The 16,109-nt window shown below is 54.7% G+C and overlaps 1 protein-coding gene across 1 annotated transcript in view; it reads right to left on the bottom strand.

Moving 5' to 3' along the window:
* Nucleotides 1-3,398: 3,398 nt before the first annotated feature.
* MYO18B (myosin XVIIIB) overlaps nucleotides 3,399-16,109 on the bottom strand; it is a 48,741-nt gene continuing 36,030 nt past the window's right edge. The window contains exons 37-44 of the mRNA XM_058158481.1: nucleotides 15,726-15,809; nucleotides 15,293-15,430; nucleotides 15,022-15,207; nucleotides 11,124-11,257; nucleotides 9,542-9,583; nucleotides 8,484-8,657; nucleotides 4,257-5,470; nucleotides 3,399-3,614 (exon numbers count right to left, since the gene is read on the bottom strand). Of these exons, the coding sequence (XP_058014464.1) occupies nucleotides 4,258-5,470; nucleotides 8,484-8,657; nucleotides 9,542-9,583; nucleotides 11,124-11,257; nucleotides 15,022-15,207; nucleotides 15,293-15,430; nucleotides 15,726-15,809 (1,971 nt within the window). The 3' untranslated portion in view covers nucleotides 3,399-3,614; nucleotide 4,257. The remainder of the gene's footprint in view (nucleotides 3,615-4,256; nucleotides 5,471-8,483; nucleotides 8,658-9,541; nucleotides 9,584-11,123; nucleotides 11,258-15,021; nucleotides 15,208-15,292; nucleotides 15,431-15,725; nucleotides 15,810-16,109) is intronic.

Here is a 16,109-nt window from a genome sequence, read left to right as displayed (position 1 = left end):
TTTATAAGATGTTTTATAGATGGCACTTAGATCCCAAAAATTATCATTGGCCCCACCAGAGGAGAGCTGGAGAGGAGTGGGGGGCCCATTCAGTAGTCACTTCCCTCCCCCCTCCCGGAGCAGCTGCAATCCCTCCCTCCCCCTTTTGCCTAACAAATGACATTTATTCTGATGAAAAGTGCTTACAGTTGCAGAAAAAGCAACTCCTTTAATTGAAGCACAGCTAGCAGTTTAATAAAGCCATAAAGAGGATGTAAACAGGGACGTGAAATGGGAGGAGGGGGACACTCGGCACAGGGGGATGCTTGGGGGGGGGAGCGGGGTCTCCTGGGGGCCCCCAGGAGAAGGAGAAGGGGGACTCTCAGCCATTCCCTCCTCCAGTGGCCAGGAAGGCTTGGAGGCCCCTAGCAGCCCCTCTGGGTGAGTGCTTGCCCACTGCTAAGTGCAGGTCCAGCCCCACCTGGATGGGGATACAGCTGCCCCAAGAAGCAGGAGGTGGGGGGGAATCTGCAGCCGCCTCTCCGTAAGCTTGAAAGCAGGGGAGGGGGAGGGAGGTCCCTTCTGGCCCAAAGCCAGAGCTGCCAGTGGCAGGAGTTTGTGGCAGTGGAAACGGTAGCACCCAGAACCGCCTGCGGTCTGAACTCTTGGGGCCCCAACTGTGGGAGGGCTGCCAAGGGGGGGCAGGAAGACAAGAGGGGGGAGAAGCCCCCTGCATTCTCTGCGCCTGGCCTGGCCAATCAAGCTGTGGCCCTGGGAGGCAGTTGGGCTCCAGGCCCCTGAAGAAGAGCTTGGCCTGTCCCCAGTCTCTCATTGCGGGCCTCCCCAGCTGAAGACCCTCCCACTCTGGACCACGCTGGTGCTCTGGCTCTGGGCCTCACGTGGCTAGAGTTAAGTTTACAAAAGGAATTTTACTCCTAGAGAGACAGGTGAATTTGAATACATTAACATAGTTAAATAATACCCATTTAAATAAGGAATTAAAGAGAGAGGCGAGATGATTAAATTAGGCTGCACCAATTCCCCTCCGCCCAGACAGCTCCAGCCAAACTGAAGAAAGGGGCACCGCCAGAGGTGGTGTGCTTTGTGCCCACGTGGGTGCCACCCAGCTCTGTGCATCTGCTCTGAAACCACCCTGAGCAGCCCCCAGACCACCCCCCAGGCGCCTTCGTATTTCTGGCGTCTGCTCACATTTGGGTTAATTTGCTATTCCGAATGAGATCTCTAGCGCTGCCCCCCCATCCCCTAACCCTCTGTCGAGCAGCAGATGGGTGCCAGCGGGGCGGGGGGGGGCTCATCTGGTTCAGGCAGGCTGGTCGGCTTCTCTTGGCCTGGCCTGCCTTGCCGGGCTTTTGTAGAGAAAAGTGGCGGACGGACGTTATCCAGATAGCGCCTTGAGCTGCCCTGGGCGAAGGTGGGGGGAGAAGCAGAACCCACAAGCCCCCCCTCCCCCCTGCCCACCAGGGGAGCCTGGGAAGCGGAGTTCAAGGGAATGACTTGAAGGGGATCATTTTTTTTTGTCTCAGCTGACGAGAAGAGAGACCCCGGTGGGGAGTCAGGCGAGGCTCCGGTGTTACATAAACGCCTCCTCTGTTAGCAACGCATGTCAGTTTCGACTGATGTGCTTACACACAATACCTGCAATTTGTTCCAAACTCATTCAAAAGGTTTCTTTGTCTGCTCCTCCTCCAGGCTGCGCTGGGGTTTATTCCTTCTCCTTTGCTTCTTTTTGTTGTTACTTTTATTATTTTCGTGTTCCAGGATTCTTTTAAAACTCCTACAAGAAAGCTATAAATGGAAACATTATTTTCGGGGCTAATACTAGTTAAACAAACAGCCTGTTGCTTCCTCGGGAGGAAAACTCCCTGGCTACAGCTCAGCCCTGAAATAGCTACAAAGCAGAGATCCCCTATTTTGCAGCAACCAAAGGGACCCCTTAAGGGCAGCCGGCCAGACCCCAGGCAATCAACCTGGATTGCCACGGATTCAGGAATCACTAGCGGCAGCAGCAGCGATGGGGGCGGCAGCTCCCAACCCCAACACGGTTTGATCGGTTGCTTCAGAGAATCTGGAAGCCCGGAGGGAGGGTCAGTCTGTGCAGCACCCAGCAACCCAAGGCTTTGATGGAGGTCAAGCTCAGGCGGTTTCCTCCTGTCTTTTCGAGTCAGGGGGATTTGGCTGTTCTCTTTCCCCTTTGAGGAGGGGGACCCAAGGGCTTTGCTTAGCCCAGGACGTGCTGCTGGCTCTGCCGCCACCAAGATAAACTCAGTTTATGAAAGGGACGCTCAGAAGACATCCTGGCTTCACTGATTTGGGGCCTAAGATATCCCAGTTCTCCTTCACCTGTTCCCATGGAAGGAAGGCCTTTACTGCCCCCAGACTAACCGATGACCTCTGTTGTGGTCCGCCAGCAGCCTGCAGAGCTGGCAACGGAGTCAGACAGCGATGAGGCTGAGGAAGAACATGGGCCAGTCCTGGAGCCTGGGGAAGGCCCAGATAAGGGCTCTGCGTTGGAGGCAGAGGTGGGGCCATCGGGGAGTCAGGTGCGGACACCAGAGCCTCCAGAGGCTGACAGTAGTGAGGCAGAGGAACAGGAGGAGCCTGTTCCTAATACACGCATGAGAAGAGCGGCCAGAAGGCAAGAGCAGCTCAAGCAAAGAGGATGACTCGGGAGTATGGCCAAGAGATGATTGGCCCCTCCCATAAGGTTTAAAAGACCAGCAACAGCGTTTGGGCTCTTTGCCGGAAAACAATGTTGATAACTTTGTCTTGTTGCATTTGTTTTGTATCGGTGTTTTCTGAACTTTTGCCAAGAAAGGCGTTTGGCAGTTTGCCTAATTGGACCAAGGTTTGCGATAGGACTGAGGAATTTGTGTTGGGAGGAATTTGCTTTAATTTAGTTGAACTACGCTAAGAATGAAGTAATTCTCAGCTGTTTGAATAATTTTTTTTTTTTACACTGACTGAGTTTCCTACTACCTACTGGGGCCTGGGTCACAACAGCCCCTTCCAGGGTCAGACAATCAGCTTTTCCCCCCACAGCAATGCCTTTTGCTGGCCTGGAAGGGTATTTTGGCCCAGTTTGCACGGAACCAGAGTGGACCTGCTCCTCTGCAGTGAGTGAGAACAGAGCAAGGATTCAGCTACAGGTTGAGAGGAAGGAGCCCCTGGCTGTGTTTGTGTGTGTGGAGAAAAAAGGGAGGACAGGGTGAGGGCTTCATCTTTGTTCTTTGTGCCAAGAGGCTCCTCTCTCCCACCCTTCCCTCCCTCCCACATCCACCATCTCCACCCCAGACACCCCCTCTTGTCCTCCAGGAGCCCCAGCAAACACCCCCCACTCCAGATATTCCTAAAGCCACCTAAGCCAACTCTCAAAAGAAGCCGACCGAGGCGCATTTCCAAGAACCAAAAGGTTTTATTTGGCGTCAGTCAGTCCAAGAGTTTCCTGAAGGGCTCCTGACAGGGAAGGCCTGCACATCCGTCTCTCTCACATCTAGGCACCCTCACACCCCACGTGTGGCTGTGCATTATGGTTCCGGCAGCTCCGATGGGGGAGAAGCCTTCATCCACAGAAGAAACCCTACTTGCAGATCCATTTCAATGCCGTTGCTGAAGCCCTGAAGAGGGAGGAGAGATGGCAGCTGAAATAAATCTGGGTCTGTTGGGTCTGATGCTCCCCTCTTGGCTGGCGCCCTGCCTCCCACCCACCCCCCCGGCCCCATTCCCATTCAGACCCCACCCCACCTCCGCCTTGGAAGAATACCTGGGAGAGTTCCCAAGCCATGCAAGCATCCTTTGAGAGAATAAACAAGCCCCGGATTAGAGAACCTGTTTGGATGAAAGCCACCCTGGAAACATCGCACAATTGGCAGATAAAACGAAGAGGACATTCGCGAAGGCTGAGCCGCTCCCGTCCAGGTTCTTAATTGGCTCTTAATGAGCTCACTTGCCAGCGGAGCAGAGCAGAGCAGAGCAACATGCAAAAGGCTCCCGCTTACTAAGAGGGGGCCAAAATACAGTTAGCCAGGAGGAGGAGGAAGGATAGAATGTAGAACAACAGAGTCGGAAGGGACCTTGGAGGTCTTCTAGTCCAACCCCCTGCTCAGGCAGGAAACCCTACTCTGTTCCAGACCAATGGTTGTCCAATCTCTTCTTAACAGCTTCCAGCGTTGGAGCATCCACAACTTCTGGAGGGAAGGCCTTCCACTGATTCTGACTGTTCTAACTGTTCCCCAAGCAGGACTGACCGATTAGATTACCTTACTCTTTCCCAAGGTATTTCATCATGATGCTGGTCACATCCTCTTCTCTGCCTTCCGCCTCGGACCGCGGGTGAGCCTTCGCCCCTTCCAAGCTCCCTTTGCCCACGCAGCCTTCCCCTTCCTGCCTCTGGACTTGGGGCCGGCGCTTGATGCTGTCGGCGCTTTTGAAAGACCCCACCGAGCCGTCAGAGGAGTCAGAGGAGTCAGAGACATTACCGGGGTCCTCCTTCACTTTCGACTGTGGGGACAAAACGGCCTTCATCTCAGACAAGAAAGTGCGCGGAGGCAGGGCGGCTTGGTCTTCAAAATGGACATCCTTCCTCTCCTTGAGGCCTCTGGGCAGGCTACTGGTGGACTGAGATTTCCGGATGGCCGGCAAGAAGTCGTCCAAGTCAGTGTCTGTTTTCCGCTCGTAACTTAGCGTTGGCATTTTCCAAGAAAATGGATCTTTCCCGTCACTCGGGATCTCCCCCAGCCTCCTGCTTTGGAACATCAGAGGCTCCTTCCCGAAATCCAGGCTCTCCTCCAAGGAGGGCTCCAGGCAGCTCCTCCACGGCCTCCTTGGGCGTGATGGGCTGGCTGCGTCTCCACCCAGGATTGGAGAGGCAACTTTGGCATAAGGGTCACCCGTGTTCTGCACGAGGGAGTCGTAGGAGCCAAACCTGGAGGCCCCTTTCAGAACTGGGGAGAGGGACGGCCGCAGCCCACAATCCGATGAGATGCTTCTCAAACTGGAGGCACGAAGCAGGTCGGCTCCAGGGTTTGCCTCAAGGTTATCCAGGCTGATCTGAAAGTCTTCGTTGTCCTTCAGGGTCCTGCATCTCCTTAGGAAGGGAGCCCCGGTTGTTTGGTAAATGGGCAAGGAGGAGGCCTCCTCCAGAGGCTCTTTGTCCTTCAGCCGCTTCCTCCGCAGATCCTCCACGTACTCCGAGAGCGCAGAAGAGGACCGGGACAGCTTGTCCTCGGCCAAAGGAGAGAGTTTCCTGCTCGGAGATGGAGACAAAGGGAACTTCTCTTCGGCTGCAGCCGGAGAGGCCACGGGCCTCCGTCCAGGGGGTGACGTGGCCTCTGACTTGGGAGGGCTGTCGTAGTCCCACCTCAGGGAGCCAACGGAAGGGCTTTCCGGGCCTCCTCCACATTGTCCATAGTCCTTCCTTTTCGCACTTAGCCACGACATCGGCTGCCAGCTTTTCTCCGGGTCTTTGTTTGCCCTACGAGGAAAAAGTGGAACAAGGAACTCTGAGCTGGACGTTAAGCCAAGGCTTTCACCCCACAGCTGCCAGATTGGGAAAAACACGCCCAGCCGGGCTCCACAAAGGAAATCTACATTTACACTTGAAAATTGAGAGGAGAGAAGCTGCTTCCCCATCTGGCAGGACGCAGCCCTCGATCACAGCTGCTCCCTCCGGCTTTTGCTCAAGGAACCCTGCAGGGCCAACCAGAGAGGGGAAAGCAGCCAGAACTGGAAGAATGGCGATCGGAGTCCCCCGCTTGCCAGGGCCTGCAGGGTGGGGATCCCAAACAGCCAGAGAGTTGGGCTATTCCTTCTCCTTTGCTCTGTGCTGGGGTGGGGGTGGGGGCAAAGAGGAAGGAAGCGAGAAAGGCCACACTGAAAAACTGCAAAGGGTTCCTTTCTTTTTCCTACTTTCTGCTCTGTTTTGAGAAATACACATTTTAACAACATTTAGCTTGGCAGTAATAGACCCTTCTGGCTAAGGAGAATGGATGCCATTGCCATAGCAACATTACACAGCCTGTAATCTGCAGAGTCAAGGCCTAAAGTGAGATTGACCTGAAATGAAATCTACACGGAGGGGTCTCTCAAGAGGACCTCTCTATCTATCCGCCTGTCTGTCCACCCACCCGTCCGTCCGTCCGTCCGTCCGCCCATCCATGTCTCCTGGGAAGGCTACAGAGTTTGGGAGGGCCTCAGGCAAAGCAGCACATGGGGAGGTGCCCAGCAGTAGCACATGGGGCAGCCTCAGTTTCCAAGAAATCAACCTGCAGCACAGAAGAAGACCACCCACGGCCTCCCCCCAATTGATCCCAGGCCCACAGCCAAAAGAAGAATCTTGGACTGCCTGCGACTCAAGTCATTCAACTGCAGCCCTCCACACCCCTTCTGCCGCTCCAACAAGAGGAGCTGAAAGGGTGTGGAAAAAACAATCCCTGCTGTTTGCAATCCTAGCAAATGACCCCCTCCTTTAAGCAGGCCCATTCTTCTAGACAACCCCCTCCCCAACCATGTCTCCCTCTCAGGCTCAGGGCAGAGGAAGCACCTGGTGGCCTTTTAGGAGGATCCGGGCTTTGAAAGCTCCTACCAACCTTTCCAGGTTAGCCACAAACGGGCGAAGAGGTTGTAGAAAAAATGCTTTTAAAAGGAAAAAAAAAAGTTGGCCACGCCCACCCAGTGGCATTACACCCCTCCCCACCAAGCCACGCCCACAGAACCGGAAGTAACCAATTTTACATTTCACCACTAGGTGGGGGGGGGGGGCAAAAGGGAAGGGGACCCTTCTCAACCAAGCTTCTGAGGGTCAGCGTTTGGCCCTCTCGGCCAGTGAGAAGCAGCCCCGCCTTCTGGAGCAGAAAACCATCTTTCTCATCCGTGCCTTCCAGGGAGAGGCGAAAATGGCCAGGAAAGGCTGCCCTGCCTCTCCTTCCTCGCTTTTCCTCCCCGGTGGTTTTTTTTAAAAGAGCATCTAATGGGAGAATCTGAAAGCCTCCCTAAGCCAAATGGAATTTTTGCAGTGTGCAATCTGCACCAAAACAAATGACATACAACAGTAATTAGTGAAGATTACACAGCAATTAGGATGATTATTATGCTTATGCTAGTTGAAATAATTTATGCAATAATATCTGTGCTTGAATTGAGGCACAGAGCATGTCCAGAGACAAAAGGATAGAAGCGGTAATTGCACAGAGGGACGGACCAGCTGAAAGACCAGGCAGCAGCGAAGTTGGTTTGCGCTGGCGGGAAATGCCAGCCCTGCCTGGGATGCAACCTGGCGTCAGCCCTCCAGTTCCACCAGAAGATCCAGAGGAGGAAGGGAGCCAACACCCAGCGCTCCCAGCCTTTGCAAGAGGCTCCACGCAGAGAGCCAAGCGGTCCGTGGGGTGAGGAGAGGGTCACCCCTTCCAGACGGGACTCAGAGGCTGGAGAGCAAAATGACCCCTCCTTTAAGCAGGCCCATTCTTCTAGACAACCCCCTCCCCAACCATGTCTCCCTCTCAGGCTCAGGGCAGAGGAAGCACCTGGTGGCCTTTTAGGAGGATCCGGGCTTTGAAAGCTCCTACCAACCTTTCCAGGTTAGCCACAAACGGGCGAAGAGGTTGTAGAAAAAATGCTTTTAAAAGGAAAAAAAAAGTTGGCCACGCCCACCCAGTGGCATTACACCCCTCCCCACCAAGCCACGCCCACAGAACCGGAAGTAACCAATTTTACATTTCACCACTAGGTGGGGGGGGGGGGAAAAGGGGAGGGGAGCCTTCTCCACCAAGCTTCTGGGGGTCAGCGTTTGGCCCTCTCGGCCAGTGAGAAGCAGCCCCGCCTTCTGGAGCAGAAAACCATCTTTCTCATCCGTGCCTTCCAGGGAGAGGCGAAAATGGCCAGGAAAGGCTGCCCTGCCTCTCCTTCCTCGCTTTTCCTCCCCGGTGGTTTTTTTTAAAAGAGCATCTAATGGGAGAATCTGAAAGCCTCCCTAAGCCAAATGGAATTTTTGCAGTGCAATCTGCACCAAAACAAATGACATACAACAGTAATTAGTGAAGATTACACAGCAATTAGGATGATTATTATGCTTATGCTAGTTGAAATAATTTATGCAATAATATCTGTGCTTGAATTGAGGCACAGAGCATGTCCAGAGACAAAAGGATAGAAGCGGTAATTGCACAGAGGGACGGACCAGCTGAAAGACCAGGCAGCAGCGAAGTTGGTTTGCGCTGGCGGGAAATGCCAGCCCTGCCTGGGATGCAACCTGGCGTCAGCCCTCCAGTTCCACCAGAAGATCCAGAGGAGGAAGGGAGCCAACACCCAGCGCTCCCAGCCTTTGCAAGAGGCTCCACGCAGAGAGCCAAGCGGTCCGTGGGGTGAGGAGAGGGTCACCCCTTCCAGACGGGACTCAGAGGCTGGAGAGCAAAATGACCCTGCCTGGGACCACCTCTTGGGACCCAGCCTCAGAGGAGGCTGCCTTGGGGGGCCCTTGGAAGCCCTCTCACCTCAGGCTCGGGAGGCTCCGGATGTCCAGCGAGAGCTGAGAGCTGCTTCCCGCCAAACTGGGAGCTGAAGGGGATGTCCAGCCTGACCCCGTCTCCAGCCACGACCGGACGCTTCCTTCAGACTCCAGATTTAAGCTCAGCGATGAACTCGAAGCCAGACTCACCTGACTCTCCCTGCAGTGAAAAGAAGAAGAAGAGGAGGAGGAGGAAGGAGGAGGAAGAGGAAGAGGAGGGGGAGGAGGGGAGCTGCAGCTTCAGCCTCCTCTGAGGAGATACAGCTGTTCTCTGACAGGCAGAGCAGGGAAGGGTTGAACACGGATGTAATCCCAGACTCTCTGGAAGACCCCCTCGCCCCCACACGTTCAATGAATTATTGTGATGATGATTTAAGTTGCTGAGTGGGCAACTTAATGTGGGCAGGGAAGAGGCTTTTTGGGCAAAAAGACTTGCAAACATCTGGACATCTGCACTGCTGTTTCTCAGCCTCAGTCAGTTTCAGCTGTTTGAACTTCACCTCCCAGTATTCCCCAGGCAGCACGCTGTGCGTCCCTTGAGACCATCCTCCTCCTGCTGGCTGGGGAATTCTGGGAGTTGAAGTCCGCACGGCTGAAAGCTATTAAGGCCTCTACCCAATGGCACCGCATAACAGCCAAGGGAGGCTCCTCAGTGCCCTGGATGGGAAATGGGGCTCACTCAGGGCAGACGCCCAACCCCAACCCCCCCCCCCCGTCCACAGAGGCATCTCAGCCCCCCTCCCTTCCAGTGTGCAGCTTAGAAAAAGCCAAAGCACCTTTTGGCCAGCCAGCTCTGCCATCGCTGCCCTGAACTGCCAGGAGAAACTCCCCCGACTTTCAGGGGGGAGAAGCTGCCAGGCAGAGAGTTGGGAAAGTGAAGTGTGAATTCTGAGGCACAAAATGGAATAAACCCAAAATTGATGTAAATCTAATCCGTCCTTCCTTTCTACTCAGCAAGGCTTGTTTTTCACAGGTGCCCATCAAGGGGGTTTATCCTGCAGCCGCCCATCAGCCCCACCAGGGACCCCCTTTGGCTCCACTTACGTCTCCTGCTGTGCACCAAGGGAATCCTGGGCCGTCTGGACGCTGCAAGGAAGGAGAAATCAGTCCCGGGTCCCAGTGACTGCTCCCCTCCCCTCCCCTCCAGACCCCGCAGAAAGCAGGATCAGGTCTCTCTTGAAATACATTCACTCAGGGAAACTGTGTGTGTGTGGCTCTTGGTTTTGTTTTTGTTTTGTTTTGATATCCTCTTAAGCATCTCTTTCGTTTGAAAATTCAGATGGGGTTGATTGTTCTTTCTGTACGAAATTTATAAACAAGTGGATGTTGGCATTATTAACGTTAGATAAACTGACCTGCGGTTGTCTCCCATCCTCCTCTAAACCTGAGGGTGAAGTGGGCGGAGGGGGGGGGGGAATGAGCTGCTAATGCTCTATTAACAGGCTTAATCACCGCGATCACCAAGGAAAATCATTCTGAAGTACGTGAAGGTGGAGGACGGAGCAGACCGTGGCTGCGCTCCAGGGCCAGGAAATCACCAAAAGGTTTTCCGTTCTGGTCCCTCAGAGAAAGTCTGAACTGTCACCCCCGCAAATTGCAAACTGTTCTCTATGGCTGTGACCCCCCCTCAATACTGCGGGGCCCCCAATATTTTTTGCAATCCTCCCTTTCCCCCCCTCCCACCCGTGGCTCTAAATCACACACACACCACCACCACCCGTTGTCTTGTTGCTGGTCTTTGATGGAAGCAGGGGGGAGGAGGGGGGCCAGTGCCTGCTCCCCCCTTTCCTTTTTCCCTGTCTTCCATTTCAGTCACGCTCGGCAGCTCAGCAAGACCCAGATCACAATTGGCCCAGTCTTTACACATGCACACACACACATACACACACACACGGTACGTCATTCTAGGCAGTCTGCTTTTGAGAAGGATCCCTTTGTGGGTTTGGCTCCTGGGATCAATTCCCTTTCCTGTTCAGTACACAAAGCTGAGCTGGAGTACAGGAAAGCGGGGGGGGGGCAGTCGAGGAGAGGCAGCCCGGCTCTGCCAGGGGAAACAGAGGGCCTGTGTTGGACTCACTTTTCCCCAAGCCTTCTGCTGCGGCCATCGCCACGAAAATGGCCAAACTTCAAGCCCAAGGAGGCTGGAATGGCGCTTGGCATTAAGCAGGGGCCTCGAAGGAACGCAATCCCCATGGCTGAACTCACACATCCCAGGATGCAGGAAGGGGCCCAGCCGCATGGGAAGGGGCCTGGCCAGGACCAAGGAGGGTCATTCGCTGCACGATAAGCACAACCCCAGAGTACATTCAGCTGGAAAGGGGGGAGGCGGCTGGACTGGACACCGGAGCCAGTTATCAAACCTTTCCCCAAAGCACGTGGTGGGGGTAACTGCCGCTGTACCCCACTAAAAGTTGGGGGTTTTGCAGCATCGGGGAAATCTCCTCCTGGGCACTGTCCATGGTGCTAAAACTCTCCCCCCCCCCTCTCTCTGTTCAGCCAGGCCCTGACTTGGCTTCCCACCTTTTCTGGCTGAGCAGCTGACAGGGCCTTGGAAATTGGGCAGCTGGGCAAAGGCCGAGGGAGAAGCTGCCCAGGTGACTGCTGGGCTGGGCTCTGGTGCACTCACCTCTCCGTCTCACTCTCGTCGCTCGACTGCACCTCTTCCAAAGCCACCTGCAGGTCTGCAATGCGCCGGATCGAGGTCTCCAGGTCTGCCTGCAAAGTCTGCCTGACCGCCAAGAGCTCGTCCACTTGCTTCTCCTGGGGAAATGGGAGGGGGATTCAGGGGGGGGCAAATGCAGGATGGGGGGGCTGCCGCCTCCGGAGAGAAGCTCCTGGGGCCTTCAAAGCTCTTTCACGGATGCAGGGGGGAGACAATGCAGGACTGTCTTGACTGGGGTCACGCAATGGCCTTAGCTCAGTTATTGCTTTAGGCCATTTTCTGAGTTTAACCGAAAGCTGACCGTGGCTGGTTTGCACAAGCCCCTTGCTGTGTCTGCTCTACCCCCGAAGCAACAGCGCCAATGGCACCGTGAGGCCGAAGCATTTTGGAACAAGGAATTCTCATGCCCTGCTCCCTCCCTGCAAAAGAGCCACAGGTGTGGCCAGCATGGCACAGCCTGTAATTCCTCTTGATTGAAGCTGCCAGCAATCAAATCATCATCACACGGAGGTGACCAAGATCGAGGCACCCACAAACAGTGGGCAGGCATGGCTGGGAAGGCCTGAGAGTAATCAGAGAAGGCCCGAGGTTTGTGGGCTGGATGAGTCAAATGGAAACAGAACTGGGACTAGAAAAAACAAGAAGAACGACAGGAAATGCAGAGTGTGGAAGAAGAAAACCCTCCGAAGGATGCCTGCCAGTTGCAGAACAGTGGGTGGGTGGGTGGGTGGGTGGGAGGGAGGGAGGGATGGAAGAGCACCAAGCATCCTTCAACAAAAGGCAGATCCTTCAACTGGGCCATGGGGAAGACCAGGGCCCCACTTGCTCTGGAAGGGAAAACCTGTTTTTAAAAGGGAAAACCTGTTATTAAAACACAGCTGCCTGCAATTACTGCAGGTTCTAGTCCCACCAGGTCCAAGGTTGACTCAGCCTTCCATCCTTTATAAGGTAGGTAAAATGAGGACCCAGATTGTTGGGGGGGGCAAAAAGTTGACTTTGTAAATATATACAAATAGAATGAGACTATTGCCTTACACACTGTAAGCCGCCCTGAGTCTTCGGAGAAGGGCGGGATATAAATGTAAAAAAAAAAAAACGGGCCAGGGGCAGATGGGCAGAAAGACCCCCTCCCCTCTTCGCAGGAGAACATGCTGAACGGAAGAAGTTGCACTCTGGGCCTGACTCTCTGCTCAGGGTTGCCTCTTCCACCTGTCCCAAGCATGGGAGGTGGTCCTTGGTGGTCAGAGCTGGCGGGAAGACACAGCACTGCCTGGCCTTTGGAGGAGAGGTGGCTTTCAGCAGGTTTGGACCAGTTCTGGAGAACCGCTAGCAGAAATTTTAAGCAGTTCGGAGAACCGGTAGTATAAATTCTGACTGGCCCTGCCCCCATCTATTCTCTTCCTCCTAAGTCCCAGCTGATCGGGAGGGAATGGGGATTTTGCAGTAACCTTCCCCTGGAGTGGGGAGGGAATGGAGATTTTACACACCCACTGAACCGGTAGTAAAAATTTTTGAAACCCACTACTGCTTTCGAGGTTGGGGGCAGCCTTCAGCTGGGACCAAGGAAACTGGGAGAGCCTCTGCCCCCACGTCTCCAAGGCAGAAGAGCAGGAAAGCTGCTCTTTCAAGCCCCACCCCTCTTTGTAGGGAGGAAGGGAGGGGCAACCTCCTAGATGCTAACCGATGCAAACCAACATGGCCTCTCCTGGGGTTTCCTAGAGAGCAGGAGCTAAACTGGCCATTTGGACAGGAGAAATCAGGAAGGCCAACCAGCCTATTGATCCTCAGGACGCTCGGCCCAAAACTCGAGAATCATTTTTCTCATCCTTTCTCCAGAGACGAAACTCAAAAATCTCACGGAAACAATCAACTAAGCGGGGGAAGGCCTCGCAGTGCTTTTGTGTTGCCGGTTGTGGCTCCTTCAGGGCTTGGAATCGGAAAGAGGCAGCTCCTGCTTCCTGTGGGTGGTTTGGAAACTCAGTGTGCGGAGGCTGTCGCTGTGCAAACGAGAGATATTTTAATGCCACTGCACCAAGATTCGCTTGCGTGCAACGACAGGGACACGGGGCGAGGGGGCTGGCCTAATTGCACATTTCTAAAGATATATTTCTCTCTCTCTTTCTTTTTGCCCTTTGCTATTTTAAGTCTACCTTAGAATCTCAAACCTGCTCAGAGCTTTGGAGCTCTAAGAGCAGAACTAAATTGGCCATTTGGAAAGGCCCTCCCTCACCTCCTACCTACTGCGTCCTCCCAACAATCTTGTGAGGTAGGCCGCCCCAATTTCAGACTTCCAAGAGGCAAATGGCGTGGGAATTCCACCCTCTCTCAAGCTCCTTACTAGCTGTTATTCTTTTAAAACAATGCTCATATTGTCGTTAATTTTTTTTTAATCCAATGATTCAAAGAGAGACCTTACAGCCTGCTTTCTGTCTTCTTCCAAAGACAACAAGAAATGGCCAGTTATACAAGTGGGGAGGCCAAACACCCTCCCCTCCCAAAGGAGCAAGAGCAAAACATCCTTCCTTTCATGATGGAGACATGACAGCATCGTTGGTTTCACTTAGAAACCGATGGTTTCATTGACGTTGAAGGGGCAGCTGAAGTCACCCCTTGGAGTGGTTTCCCTCCAATTCTGTGGCAGAAACGAAGAGGCTCCCCTAAGGCCTCCTGATCTCCCCACCAACCCACAGCTTGCACTCCGAGGAAGGGGCAGTACAATGGGGCACTTCCAAGGAGTTCAAGCATTGCTCATCAACCCTTCCTTCCCTTCCCTTCCCTTCCACCATGAAGCCAAAACTGAGAAACGATTAAGGCATGCAAAGTGAGAAGAACGGGGGTGAGGAGGAAAGCACCAGGCAAAGAAGAAGAAGGTGCTGAGATAACAGCTCCAGCAATTAGGGGGAATGTCTGCTGTCAGAGAGGCCCCGTGGCAGGAAGCCCACAGGGGGAGGTTGGCTTATATTTCTCGCTCTGACTCTTTGCTTTCTCTCCCCCAGAGCCTTGGGATGAAGGAGGCCCCAGCATACCCTTCAGCATCAGTCCCTTCTCTTGTAGCTCCTACACCACAGCTGCTTTGGAGGCAAACCAAGAGGTGGGATCGTAGTCACAGGTTGGCACCGCAGCTTTGGTTGGACGAAGGCATCCTTGGCTCCTTTAATTGGTGCCCAGACCAGGAGGATATGTGGGCAGCTTTTCACCCACTGTCACATAAGGATTAGCAAGATTTGGGAGCTCGAGGCACAACCTTCCTGGAGCCACCCAGGGCTAAAGACGTGATCCTCCTGCCAGCTACGTTTCTTCCACGCACACATTTACCTGGGAAGTCCTCTGCCAACTACACACTGAGTAGGTACTATGGCATGGAGGGTGCCAAGCCACTAGGCTTCCCCCGCCCTGATCTTGCGCTGGGTAGAAGAGGCCCCGAGAGACTAGGCACTCTGCACCCGCACCCAGAGAAGTGGGGCAGGAAAGCCCTTCCAGCTGCCCAGCAGGGGCCTTGCAAGACAGGCCTTGGGACCCAGCCCCCATCGCTTCCAAAGAAATCAGCCCAGCTGCCCAGCTGCCCAACTGCCCAGCGTAACAGACACAAACCACAACTGACGTGTTTATTTGCTAAGGAAAAGGGATCTTAGCTTCTCAAGTCAATTAAGGCACCACCCACTGCAATGTGCCATGAACTATCCTGGGATTGGTGGTGCAAGCAAGTGTCTTACGTATCTCACCTACGGTATAAACATAAAAGATTTCTAAACCGGCTTTTCTGTCTGTGTCCCCCCCGCCCCCCACAACCAGACCAAGACCAGTGGGATTGCTGGTCAAGGCTGGACCTCTCACACATGGATGCCCCCCACTTTACTCTTACCAGATCTACCCGCCTGCGACTGGCCTCCAGCTCCCTCTGGGCCAGCTCGCTCATGTCGGCCTTCACCTCCTCCAGCCGCAGCCGGTAGTAGTGGACGTTCTCCCTCTCGCGCGCCTCGCCCTCCTTCGCCTTCTCCAGCTCCTCTCCCATCTTGATCACGCTGTCCCGGAGACGGAGCACCAGCACCTGCGGAGAGCAGCCTCAGGGGAGCTGAGCGACCCCTGTCCAGGAAGCCCACCCACCCCAGACCCCGGTATGGCCATCACCCTACCTCGAAGCGCTTGATCTGGACACTCTGGAATTCCATCTTGCTTTCCAAGTCGCAGATCAGGGCCTCCTGGCGGCTGACGATCGACCGCTCCACCATCGCTTGCTCCAGGTAGGAGAGCCTGGCCTGGGCTGCCTGCAGCTGTTTGTGGAGGGGAAGGGAAGGCGGACATCAGCAAAGCACCATTAAAACTCAGAGGACAGCAACCCCTAAACCGAGATGGGGCGGGCAGGGGCACCCCTACACCATCCCCAGCTAATTTTAGCGTCATTGCAGGCTGGCAGCTCCCCTCTCCGAGAGCCAGGCAGGAATTGAGGCCCCTGGCTCCAGAAAGGTCTTTGTTCCACCTGCTGACCTCCCCTCTGCAGAGCCCCCCCCCCAACTATGCCCTCTCCAGCGCCCCCCAGCCCAGCCGGCATGCAGTTCCAGCTCTTACTCTTTCCTGCAGGGTCTGCTTCTCCTTCTTCAGCTCTTCCAGCTGCCCCTGCAGTTCTCGGATCTGGGCAATGTCTGTGGCTGACTGAGGGGGGGAAGAGAAGCCAAGGCCTCTGAGCGGCCGCGGGGTGGGAGGCCGAGAAGGGGGAGCCCCATGGCAGGGAGGATGTGCTGGCAGACTCTCGGCAAGGGTGGGCAATCTGTCCAAGCCCATCTCAGAACATGCTTGCCACAGTCACCACTGGCCAGAAAGTTGCCCAGCGACATCAATCCTGATTCCCACCAGGAGGTTCCCTTCACCTCTGCCTTTTATCTGAGCAAGGGGGCTGCTCCCGGGGGCGGGGGGGGGACCCAGCCGAGTCTGGGCCTTGGAAACGCAGACACA

This window comes from Ahaetulla prasina, chromosome 15 (genome assembly GCF_028640845.1).
Source record: "Ahaetulla prasina isolate Xishuangbanna chromosome 15, ASM2864084v1, whole genome shotgun sequence".
Taxonomy (NCBI): Eukaryota; Metazoa; Chordata; class Lepidosauria; order Squamata; family Colubridae; genus Ahaetulla; species Ahaetulla prasina.
The sequence above is the reverse complement of the archived record's forward strand: the minus strand, read 5'-3'. Positions and strand labels throughout refer to the sequence as shown.